The following is a 13031-nucleotide window of genomic DNA, read 5'->3' on the forward strand; positions in this document are numbered from 1 at the left end:
AGGGCTGCCTCCATTTCTTCTTGCAGTCGCACTGAGGCATGTTCCCATTTGCAGGATGGCAGCAGCATTATGGGCACTCCCACAGGCCGGGAAAGTATTAACACACACTCACAGGGCTGCTGGAGAAGAATAGAGGAGTGCTCACCTATCTTCACTACTTCCTGGGGGCCCAATCCATCCACCTTCAGAGGTATAGCTGTGTGGGTCTCTCAGGCATCCTGTTGTGCTGTGTGGGTATCCTCCATTGGTCAATAAATGTCCATTTAGTTGTAGTTCAAAGGGGGAGAGAGAAAGGGAACAGCCACTCTGCCATGTTGCTGACATCACTCAAGAAAGCTTACTTTTTAAGGTCAGAGTCAGCATTTCAGGGATATCGAGACAGTTTTAATTAAGTTTTGGTTGTGTGACTATGAGTGTTTGGTCCAGGGTATATTTAAACTGTGGCCTTGGGGCCGGCCCCGTGGCTGAGCAGTTAAGTGTGTGTGCTCCGCTGATGGCGGCCTGGTTTCGGATCCGATGCACCGCTTCTCCGGCCATGCTGAGGCCGCGTCCCACATACAGCAACTAGAAGGACGTGCAACTATGACATACAACCATCTACTGGGGCTTTGGGGGGAAAAATAAATAAATAAATAAAATTTAAACTGTGGCCTCCAGTTTAGTTTTTTTTTTTTTTTTCAGCATGGCTAAGCGAAGGTTCTTATTGGGTACAATTATGTACCCTCGTCTTTTTTGTTTGTCGCCGGCTTGTGTGGTTTTCCATGTACTTACGTCAGTTTAATCCCTAAACTTTCCTCTAGTTAAAGTAAATCTAATGTTACATCAGATATTTACCAACTTCGTGTTGTGGAGCCTCCTGCCCCACTCCAGTCAGCCAGGTTGCTCTCAAGGCTGCTATGCAGCTGTCACCAGGCATCCCTCTCCACCATCATGCTGGGGACGAACTTTTCCTCCCACTCTGGAGTTGGAGCTCCTATTTCCAGCATATAATATCTTCCACTTTCTTAGTTTCCTCCCTTGTTTCACTGGAGCACATCCTCCATTAACATCCCGAGGAAAGGGTATAAGGAGAGGTAAAATTCTTAAAGATTCTTCATGTTTAAAATGTATTCATTCCCCTTCACAATTAATTGATAGATTGGCTAAGTATAGACTTCTAAATTAGAAATAATTTGCACTTCAAATTTTGAAGTCATTGCCTGGAACCAAATTACTCCCCCCCCAGCAATGTTTGAGTGTGGTAGCTGTGAGAATGCACTTCTCAGGTCCCCAGCTGTAGGGAGATGGTTGACCAAGAATTCCAGCCGCTGCATTCTGAAATCCATAGCATGTTAGCTTGAGGCCATGCATCCCATGGGCTCCTCCTGACTAGTGACTGAGCCCTGTTAAAGAAAAAAATATTCATGCCACTTGTTGAAGATGGTAAGGCAGACTTTATTCAAGGGAGGCCATGGCAATAGCTGTAGGGACCACTGAAGTGGGGTCCTGCAGTGGGGGAGAGAAATTGGATCCAATACAGCATGGGAAAGTGGGAGTTTATAGACAAGGAGCAGGGTAGGGGTCAGTGGATAGAAGATTACTAAGTGGAAACGTTGGAGGGAGGGATTCTGGCTAAACCCACCTAACAGGATTCTTGCTAAAGGCAGAACAGGGTGATCAGGCATCACCTGGGGGATGGTGGAGGTTGAGGAACCCAATCAGATATGGAGGTTGATCAGATACCAAAGGTGAGGGGTCCTAGTTAAACTGACTTAGCAGAATTCTTGCTAAAATTGGACAATGCAGAGATAAACGCAGAAGTCCAAAAGTCAGGCCTAGTAGAAAAAGAGCTGAGGGAGGCTGAGGAGAGTTTGGTGAAGGAAAGAATCCTTGTCAGCACAGAGGGACACCAGGCAGGGCCATTCCCAGGAGACACAGGCTCTACCGATGGCCGCCTTGGGTTCCAGGTGCCCCAGTGGCGTTGTTGCACCCTCCTGACACTGCACAGCAGCTGGGGCACACCCACCCGAGCTTCTTCCCTCTCCTTCTCTTAGAGTCAGACTTGTATCATGGTCTGACAGCTCTCCCCACTTAACCCAGCTCCCTGCCATCTTGTGTCGTAGGCATTTCCCCTAATAAAATTTCTCATGCATTTAATCCTGTTCTGGTGGTTGCTTCTCAGAGGACTCAGATTAACGCAATGAGAATGACTGTTTCCCCACGGTCTGTCCAAAACAGCATGTTGACCTTTGCCATTCTATTGACCTTTGCCATTCTGTGAGATGAAAATTGGAGTCTCAGATCAGATTTTTACTTTTAATGCTGTTGCTATGAATGAATTGAGGATCTTTTCATGGTAAGAGCCTTTGTATTTACTTTCTGTGAGCTATCTGTTTCTCTTGCCCATTTTTATTTTTGTCATTGGCCTTTTTTATTGATTTATAAGATTCTTTATATATTAAGGTAGTTAGCCCTTTTGTGTTATAAAAATTTTCTCCATATTTTGTCTTTTCATTCATTAAAATGGTATTTTTAAGTATGCTTGGGGCGGACCAGTGGCACAAGCGGTTAAGTGCGCGCGCTCTGCTGCGGCGGCCCAGGGTTCACCAGTTCGGATCCCGGGTGCACACCGATGCACCGCTTGTCAAGCCATGCTGTGGTGACGTCCCGTATAAAGTGGAAGAAGATGGGCATGGATGTTAGCCCAGGGCCGGTCTTCCTCAACAAAAAGAGGAGGATTGGCAGATGTTAGCTCAGGGCTGATCTTCCTCACAAATAAATAAATAAATAAATAAGCAGAAATGCACACCATATGGTGAAAGCCAAAATTTTAAAAAGCAACAAAAACAGAACACAACACAAGGATGATGGTGTCACAAAGAACAAATATATATCACATAGTAGTAAGTGGTCTGAAAACTGCCAATTAAAGGAAAACAACTCTTAGATTGGATCATAGCACATAAACCCTAAATTACATCAAAAACGAATATATACAAGAAGATTGAGGTCACAGGGCAAACCACGCCCTGAAAATGAGAGAGATAGGCAGATTCATAGAATCACAGCTCACCTGGAGCAGAAACTTCAGCTGGAGCCAGAACAGGTAGGGATCCTTAAAGGGTAGTTGACTAATCGCTGGGGGCTAGGCTTGGACTAGGTTGAGAGATTTAAACTCCTGGAGGCCAAGCCTTGGCGGAACCCCTACACCTTCCTGAGTTTTTCCTCCAGGAGCCCCACTAGGCTCTCAGAGTGAAGATCAAAGAAAAACCCCCTCCTGCTTCTGGTGGGGGGAAGGGAAAAGGAGCCATTTTGAAATATGTCCACAGTGTTCTGTTCTCCTTAACAATGGCCTGCCTTCGCAGGAAAGTGTTTTGCCAGAGTCTAATCAATGTGGGTTTTACCAGAGACTAACTGACCTGGGGGAAGGACTCCCCAACTCCAGCCCCCTCTAGTCTTTCTGTCTCACCTAAGGGGTAAATGAAAAGCTATGACCACTTGTGAAGGCCACAGGCCAGGGGCACAGGCGCTCTAATGACTGAGACCTAATCATAGGACTGTAGAACACTTCCTCTTCCTCACATCCTACCACCACATACATAAAGCTCCTATAGAAGAACAAGGGGGTACAGCTGGCAGGAACTGCAAAACTAAACCCAACCTTAAAGAGTCCCTAGGGATACCCCTGACCTAGGGGAGAACTTTTAGCCCTTGACACCTACAGCCACAGGAAAGAGCAAACACAGCCTGACTCCTAACCAGATGAACATAAAGCCTCACACTAAGATCTGTTTACCTCCGTTCCTTTTACCTGGCATACGATGGCTGGCTTTCAACAGAAAATAACAAGGCACACTAAAGGTGAAAAACATAGTTTGAAGACACAGGGCAAGCATCAGAACTTGACTCAAATATGGCAGAGATTTGGCAATTAGCAGACCAGAAGTTTGAAACAGCTATGATGATTTAATACTAAGGGTTCTAATTGAAAAAGTGGACAAAATACAAGAACAGATGAGTAATGTAAGCAGAGAGATGGAAACCATAAGAAAGAATCAAAAGGAAATGGTGGAGATTGAAAACGCTGTAACAGAAATGAAGAACACATTTGATGAGCTCATCAGTAGACTAGACATAACCAAGGAAAGAATCAGTGAGCTTGGCTTAACTCTTTTCCCTTACACTGAAAATCTTGGCTCCTGGTACCAGGATGTTTGCTTTCAAATTACAGTACCAATATGTTAACTATTACTTGTTAATATATGAGCTAATATGTATAATTAGCTAATATATTAGCTATTAACAATACAACTACTGAGTGAAGCTTAAGATCTCTTTGCAGTTCTTTCTGTCTTTAAAAATATTCCATTATTAAACAATCTGAATACTGTGACCAAAGTCATATGAAATAATTTTTTTTTTGTAATTATGTTACATGTTTGATGTGCAGTTGGATTTATTTCAGTTTGTTTTCCAGGGTTTGTTTTATTTTTGTTTGGATTTTATTTAATTTTTTAATATGTAATACACTTACATGGTTCGAAAACCAACATTATGTGTACAAAATAAAATTATACTCAAAGAAATCTTCTCTATACCCTTCACTTTGTTCTCTTCACCCCTTTCCCATCTTCATTAACTTTTTATTAGTTCCTGATTTATCCTTCCAGTGTTTATTTTTATGTCAAAAATAAGCAAGTTGGATGTGTGTATATATATTATATATATAATATATATAATTAATACATACCTATGTATATAAAAATGTATATATTTGTGTGTATGTGTGATATATATATATATATCCTTTCTTACATGAAAGGCAGCAAACTTTATACACAGTTCTGCACTTTGACTTTTTCCCTTAACAGTATGGTAGAGATCGTCCTTGTCAGTACATGGAGATTGTCCTCATTCCTTTTTATGTGTGCATAGTATTCTATAGCATGGATATATCATAGTTTATTCTATCAGTTCTCCACTGATAGATGTTTTTTACTGTTTGAGATATTTTGGTATTATAACTACTATTGCAGTGAATAACCTTGAGAAGATGTTGTTTTGTAATGAATTATAATAAAGTGAATACTTGTGAACCACCATCCAGGCTAAGAAATAGACTATCACTAACACTCCACAAGCCCTCTGTCCCCCTTCCCAAATGCAGCCCCCTTTCCTTACACCCCAAAGGTAACCTCTATCCAGTCTTTTATGGTGATCATTTCCGCACATTGCAAAACACTATTGTTTAATTTTGTCTATTTTGAAATTTATATAAATAGAATCATAAACCATATACTCTTTTGTGTCTGACTTCTTTTGCTCAAAATTATATTTGTGAGAATTTATCCTTGATGTTGAGTGTAGCTATTGTTCATTGATTTACATTTCTGTGTAATATTGCATTACATGAATATACTACAACTTGTCTGTCCATTCTACTGTTGAATTACATTTGAGTCATTTCTCGTTTGGAGCTGTTATGAATAATGGTACTGTGAATAGTCCTGTTCATGACTCTTGGAGCACACGTGCATATATTTCAGTTGGGTAATGTTTTAGGAGGGGCCACCACCACCACCTTCAACTTTGATAATACTCTAGAAGGACTCATAAGACTTAGTAACAACTAATACTTATAGATAAGGTTTATTACACCAAAAGATACAGAACAAAAGTATCTCTACAGTCTGCTGGTGGTGAATTCCCTCAGTTTATGTTTCTCTGAAATATCTTTATTTCATCTTCATTGCTGAAAGATATTTTTCCAGGCTGTGTGGGCTATTAATTTTCTTTCAACCCATTCAAGATACCGTTCCATTGTCTTCTGGCTTCCATTGTTTCTCTTGAGAAGTCACCTAACAATTTAAAAGCTGATTCTATGAAAGTAACTGCCCTTTTTTTCCTTCTCTGATTCCTTTAAGATTTTTCCTTGTCTTTGGCTTTCAATACTTGTACCCTGCTGTGTCTGTTGTTGTGGCTTTATCTTATTTGGGGTTTGTTGGGCTTCTTAAATATGTATGTATTGACATGCTCCATCACATTGAACAAATTCTCTGCCATTGTATCTTCTGCCCCATTCACTTTCGCTTGTTCTTCTGAGACTCTTAATGAAACATATATTAGTCCTTATTACTATATTCTTTATAGCCTACAATCTATTTTGTATCTTCCATCTTTGCATCTCTCTGTCCTTCACTGTGGACAGAGCTGTTTTCCTCTGAACTGTTTTCCTGTTCACTAATTCTCTCTTCTACTGTGCGTATTCTGCTGTTAAACCCATCCACTAACTACTGATTTTAGTTATGTTATTTTTATTTTAGAAGTTCCTTTTGGTTCTTTTTCTAATTTCCGTATCATTTTCTGTATTTTCCAGTTTTGAGATTTTCAATTTTATTTATCATCTTCTTGGACATATTAAGTATAGTTATTTTAACCTCTGTTGGATAATTCTACTGTTCAGAACCCCTGTGAGTCTGTCACTATTTTCTGTTGTTTTCTGCTGGTTTCATTGCTTTTTGTTTATCTTGCCTTCTTTCTTCATGTACCAGGTTACATTTGATAGTGTGCCAGACAACATTTGAGAAATTATTATTTTAAAAATTGAGGTATTAGATGATATTATCTTCTTCTTCTGAGAATATTTGTTTGCTTCTGCCAGGGACCTGGGACCATTAGCAATATAGAATGATCTGAATACATGTTAAGGATTGAGTTTTTCTGGGCCACTCAGTTGTCTTAAAGCTGGGCTACAGTTATACAAGTTCTGATTTCTTCCTGGTTCACTCTCACTATTAGGATTCAACCCAAATAAGATTGGGGGATTTAACATGGCCCTCCCTTTGGTGGGCCCTGGCTTCCAACTTGTGTTCCACTCACCTCACATGATCGTCTGAAGTGCTACTCACCTTCTATGGTACTTTTTCTAGAATTAGCAAATGCTTCTAGCCTAAAGTAGCTTAATATAGTAGGCTTACCACCTTGAAATTTAGTCTTCTCCCAAATCTTGGCCTGGGAATTCTTTACTACCTTATTAGGCCTCTAATATATTCAAGCAGATCTTTTTTCAAAAAATTCATTATTTTTTTGTTTGTTTTTCTCTATCGGAGAGTAGGGTCAGATTACCCAATTTCCCATTATCATAAATAGAAGTTTCTTTTTGCTTCTGTTAAAGTTTTCATGGAATATTCTTTAAAATCCTCGAAAAGCTACCCCTCCAAAAAAGGACTTAGCCTCGAAGGTTCACAGGGGAGTTTAGGTAAACATGTCAAGAGCAGACTATTACAGTGCCATATTCACTATTCCAAAGCATGGAAAAAGGAGGAAACCTTCCAAATTCTTTTTATGACGCTACCGTATCATCAGTTCTAAAACTTGACAGAGGGTGCATGCACACAGACACGAGATTCCCAAGACCTTCAGGAATAGTTACCATCTCCAGGAAAGTCAGTCTCCTTCTCGATTTTAGGGCACAATCCCCTTGAAGTTGATATTTCACCTTCTCCAATTTAAAGGTGAAAACTAAGCGAAGGAATATAAGAGATTTATTCAAGGAGATAAACTGGGTTACATTATGTGGTTGAACAAAAGGCTCACAACAGTCAAGCCAAGCTGCTGTCAGTCCACCAAGGGGGAGAAGGATGTGTTGATAGCGGGCTTGGGTTAGAGCCGTTTCTTATTGATCCACCTCTTATACTTCCTATTTACAAAATGGAAAAATGAATGCTTATGATATGATATGATTGAGGAGTCAGTGGAAAAATGTAAAAAGCCTGTGCTAAACAAATATTAGTTTTTCCTTTCCCTGGCCATTTATTAAATTACAAGATTAAATGCAGTTTCCAGGTTCCCTGAGGGACTGAGTCTGTAGAAACTTGGAGATAGATGTGTGTGGAGTGAGCGTGGGGGTGACTTTGGTGGGAGCTGGGTCAAGACCAGTGCATATCTGCCAGGGGATGGTAAGCAACAATGGGCGGGGCAGTCGTTCTGCCAAGAAAAGATCTTACGGAGCAGGGAGGGCTAATCACTGCTCAGTAAGAAAGCAGTTCTTTGGCTAATGCTTATTTGCATTTCAGGCTCATAGGAGAAAAGACTGGAAATGTTGGAAGAGGAATAAATATTGCCATTGTGAATTGTAAGTTCAGTGTTTTCTTTAAAACTTCCCTAAAAGCTATTTGGATTTTCAAAGATAGCCCGGGTTTTTGATGATTTTTGCACACAATCTAGTCTAGGTTTAAATTTTAATACATTTTAAAATTGTATATTTAATTATTTTTACAATGCCTCACTTTATAAATTATTTGTGGTTCCTACAAAACAAAAAAACTGAAACCAAAGGTAAGTAGACTTTAAAAAAAAACAAAAATGGGGGGCCGGCCTGGTGGCATAGCAGTTAAATTCACACGTTCCACTTTGGCGGCCCGGGGTTCCCAGGTTCGGATCCTGGGCGCGGACCGACGCACTGCTTGCCAAGCCATGATGAGGCGGTGTTCCATATAAAGTAGAGGAAGATGGGCATGCATGTTAGCCCAGAGCCAATCTTCTTCAGTAAAAAGGAGGATTGACAACAGATGTTAGCTCAGGGCTAATCTTCCTCACCAAAAAAAAAAACAAAAAACAAAAATGGAGCAGCAGTGGGCAGAGTTAAAACCATATAAGCAGACCTGGGGCCACAGACCGTCCTGGAGTAGAGGCTCACATCTGCTCCTGGTAGCCCAGCAGAGGGTGACACCACCAGCCAATTGCCACCTCTGTATGATAAAAGACGACTAGGGCCTCGGGGGACGCTAAGCCTGGCCTCCTCTTGGGCCTGGGGAAAACATTCTGTCAGGATTGCCACTGGGGCCTCTGGTGATAAGAAAAGTAGCAGGTTTGGGGAAAGGGTTTCCTGTGGGGTCCCTGTGAGCGAGCTGAGCGCATAGTCCAGTGACGGCAGGGCTATAGGACCCGAGACGAAATGTGCCCAGCCTGATAATCCGCCGGAAAAGCCTGATGGGAAGCGGACAGGGCTGAGTGGGGGCTCTGGTGGTTCTCTGGGAAGAGGCAGGTGCAACAGGAAAGAGCGGAGGATCAAGTCTAAGTGGAAGCAGATGGGAAGAGGGTTCTAGAGCAGCTGACGAGCCCTGTCTCTGACCCCACATTGGTAACACCCCTCCAGGGAGGGCAGCCCCGTTTTTCAGGCTGTCTCATCACAGCAGCCGTGCTTCCTGGGAGGAGACAGAAAAGAAACACGCCGTTTTGAGAACTGTGGTGCCACAAACGCGACCTGAGTCCTGATGAACTTTCTCTTGAACACTGGTTCTTTTATTTTCAGATCTGACCGGGAAAGTGATAGCAACACAATATTTTGATATGTACGCAGGAGGTAAGAAAAATCTTTTCCTGTTACAATTAAAATGAATTATAAACATAAGTTAAGATGAAAACACAACAATGTCAAGCATTGTTATTTTGTTTCCTAAAAATGTTGGCAGAAGCTCATGTGAGCATTCCACAACGGTCTTACATAAATCCTCTCAGCCTCCCATTGAGTTCGTATAATAAAGTTGGAAGGCATTATCTAGAACATATCTTTTCTCTGATCACACTAGTCCTGGATCTTTTCCTTCTATTCTTTCATCAGATAACAGGAAAGTATTGTTTTTAAAATCAAATATATATAAAATAATGTGTTCAGCATCTAGCCTTGGATATCATCCCAATCGCTGTCGTGTTCACGGTGCCCCACTGGGCTCGATGCAGGCATTCCTGGACCCCACCGTGCCGCTCGCCTTCAGTGGTCTCTCCATCCTGGGCACTGGATCTTGACTGCAGCTGTCAGCTGGGACATACCAGCCCCTTTTATTTTTATTTAAGACCGAGAGTTGTTGAAAACAGGTCTTTATAAAGATAATGGAGAAAAGCAATAAGAAATGCCTGGATGCACTTGATGGGAACTATGCATGTTTGCTCTGCAGTTACCTTAAGCATAACTGTAAATAGCCAGCCCCCAGGGTAAATAATGGAGTTTGAGATTAACCTTTATTCTCTTCCTGTAAGGCCTAGATAGGTGTTACCATGCCCAGGCTGGTCTGTATGTCTCCGTATTTCTCTTCTCCGCTCTGCATGTCACTGTCCTGGGGCCGCTCTGCTCTAGGATGCTCACACTTGGGTCTGGGGTTTCGTGAGTAATTGCAGAGACAACTTCACCTGTGCTGCTGAAGTCGTTGCTGGTTTTGAGCTTGATCAACAGAGTCTTTATGATCTGATCGTGCTGCTCACCTCATGTGGTCCCACCATGGAGCCCAGTGGCTGTTTCCTGTAAAGAGTTAGAGCACCCTTTGCATGGAGGAGAGGCGAGCTCTACGAATCTGAGGATTAGGAGTGGACGCAGAGGCTGGGAGCAGAGGAGGCACAGCGTCTAGGGCAAGGGTCTCAGGTAACGGAGAAGAGCCTAAAACTGATTTGCATTGACCCGACAGATAACTCTGGACCGATGACAAAGTTTATTCAGAGCGCTCCTCCGAAGTCCCTGCTCCTCATGGTGACCCATGACGATGGCAGCAGCAGGTGAGTGTGCATAGGTTTGTCACAGTGCGGGCAGGGAAGGGAAGCCAGCTGGGTAGAGAGTGCTAGGCCCCGGCAGGTCCCTCAGGACATCCTCGAGGAAAGAACAAAGCTCCAAGGAGCAAGATGCTTCTTTAAGGGAAAGGAATGGGAGACCAGGACGAAACAGACTGCGTGTCTAAAAACTGACTAGCCAGTGGAGGACGTAAGGACTGGAAGCTAAGGAATATTTCCGGGTAGCACGACAGAGCCACTGACTGTCATTAGGATAGACAAGCTAACCGTCGGCCAGAAAAGCTAAACCCAAGGTGGGAGTGACACACACACACACGCACACAGACACACACACACACGCAACACCATCACGAGGGAGAAGGTGCTCTGACTCAGTGTTTCTCCACGTCTGCTCTTCTAAGTAAATGTGCATCTTCGCTGCCAGACTTCCCAGAGCCTCGAGTACTGATCTGCATCGTGAATCTCCAGGACGGGGCTGCTGAACACAGCATTTCCCAGTTTGTTTGACCTCAGATCCTACTTTCAGTAGAGCATCTTACCAGATTGAAGTTCCTTGATACACACTTTGAAAAACTCAGATTTCACTCATTTAGGAAAAGCTGAACTTGTCATTGTTTTCTTTTCCTTTCTGCCCTCCTTCCTTTGCTTCCTCTAAATTGTGCCCTTTTACAAGGCAGTATTCTCTTAGTTTTTTTTCTTTTTTGATACTGACTTTTCTGAATATTCAAGGGACAGTTTTAATCTTTGCTTTCATCTTTCAGCAACTTGTCTACCTTATTTTGTGGTCAGTAAACAGGAGGGGCAGCAAGGACCGAAAATTACGTTGGCTGAGTGTGAGGGTGTGATAACTCAAGACACCTGGGCTCTTCAGAATTGAGACTTAAACCTCTGCGCCCTAAATCTAGTCTAAAGGAGTCCTGGATGTTGTCACAGGTTTTACTAGAAATTCGACATCCTCACCCATCATGTGGGCCCTTTTCCTCCGGTTTTTCCCCCAAGGAGGAGATGAGTTCCCTTAGAAACCTCTGTCCTAGGACAGACACAGTGTGACACACAGGGTCTCCGCGTGAGACGTTCAGACGCTTTCCCCTCTGCCCCTAGACTGAAGGAGGATGCCAAGAAGGCCATAGAAGCACTTGGAAGTAAAGAAGTCAGGAACTTGCGGTTCAGGTCGAGTTGGGTATTTCTTACAGCAAAAGGCTTTGAACTTCCTGCGGGAATTCAGAGAGAAAAGGTGAGTGTTTTTAAAGGTCCCTTCCCACAAATGCTTGGTAGAGTATGTCCTGTGATTTGAAAGGTTGCCGGTGGGTCAGAACCCCTGTCTCCAGGTCCATCCCCATGTACAGCGCCTGCCGCAGAGGGCAAGGCGGAGCCGGCTGCCTGTGTCTGACCCCTCGCTTCTCTTCTCCACTCAGGGTTCTGAGCCTGAGACTCCACGTTCCTAAATCTGGGAAAAATCACCTCCCATGTAGTCAGCACTCGATACACTATTACAGGTCAAACAGTCCATCATAAGAGGCTCATAAACCTTTCCCGTTATGTCTGTGTTAGAAAGGCACTTGACCGAAGTTTCAAACTTCTCAAATCTCTTTAAAAGTAGAGAATTCTGAGTGGGCTATTAGTGTTGGTTTTCTATCCTGCTGCAGCCAGCAGTTGTCTCAGGCTCTCTTTTTGCCTCTGTTCTGAGGATGGTAATGGTACTTACCGGTTAGGGTGGTCAAGGAGATTAACCAGGCCTGTGCACAGGAAGCACTTCAACAGGGCAGACACCACACAAGCTCTGGAGAAACAGAACTCTCGTTGCTGCTGTTGTAACTTGTTGCGTGATTGATTATAAGTCCCTCTCACTGTGTCCTTTATTTATCAAAGAAAAATGAAGAGCAAAAGAATGAAGTTCTACCATATTAACTTAGTTGCCTGGGAAAGTTCCAGCTGAGGGTTGACAAAACTTTGTAGGGGTTACAAGCTGAGGCCTCTGGGGGCATCACGCAGCTCTTGCAGAGATGCTGCTCTCCAGGAAACGGTGCTGAAACCCGACAGGTGCCCAGGGGGCGGCAGGTGGCTGCCTGCCAAGGAGCGAGAGCTCCTGCTGCTCCTTAGGAGAAGGGCCTCCTTTCCACAAGCTGGAAATTCAGAGGCGGCAGAGATATGAATGTCTCCAGGGTGTGCAAGAGGTTGCTTCCGCCTCCAGGCCAGGACATTTGGTCCCAGGCCCCTCCGTGTGCTGTCTGCTGTGGTTTGGGGTCTGGGAAAGAAGACAGACAGAAGCAGGTGGGCGGCTGGGCCTCCCCTTGTTGGCAGGACCACCTAGGGGTAGGAGAAGGGGGTAGGTGAGGTGTCACTTCAGTGCGGCCACCAACCAGATAACTCATGACCGGCTCCCCGGCAGCCCTAGAGCTTCTCTGACGCCCTTGATTGTAGCACTCAGAGGCTCAGAAATCATGGTGATTTTAGTATGCTTCTGAAACAGCACATTTTCTCCTTGTAACTTG

General features: G+C 43.4%; 1 protein-coding gene across 2 annotated transcripts in view; it reads left to right on the forward strand.

The window, feature by feature from the left end:
* The window catches only part of FAM3B (FAM3 metabolism regulating signaling molecule B), a 56984-nt gene that overhangs the window by 37820 nt on the left and 6133 nt on the right, over nt 1–13031 (forward strand). For both annotated transcript variants that reach the window (XM_058523134.1, XM_058523135.1), the window contains 4 exons: nt 8055–8113; nt 9293–9343; nt 10440–10527; nt 11641–11773. In XM_058523134.1, the coding sequence (XP_058379117.1) occupies nt 8055–8113; nt 9293–9343; nt 10440–10527; nt 11641–11773 (331 nt within the window). The remainder of the gene's footprint in view (nt 1–8054; nt 8114–9292; nt 9344–10439; nt 10528–11640; nt 11774–13031) is intronic.

The sequence above is a fragment of the Diceros bicornis genome, chromosome 27 (genome assembly GCF_020826845.1).
Source record: "Diceros bicornis minor isolate mBicDic1 chromosome 27, mDicBic1.mat.cur, whole genome shotgun sequence".
In the NCBI taxonomy this organism is placed as follows: domain Eukaryota; kingdom Metazoa; phylum Chordata; class Mammalia; order Perissodactyla; family Rhinocerotidae; genus Diceros; species Diceros bicornis.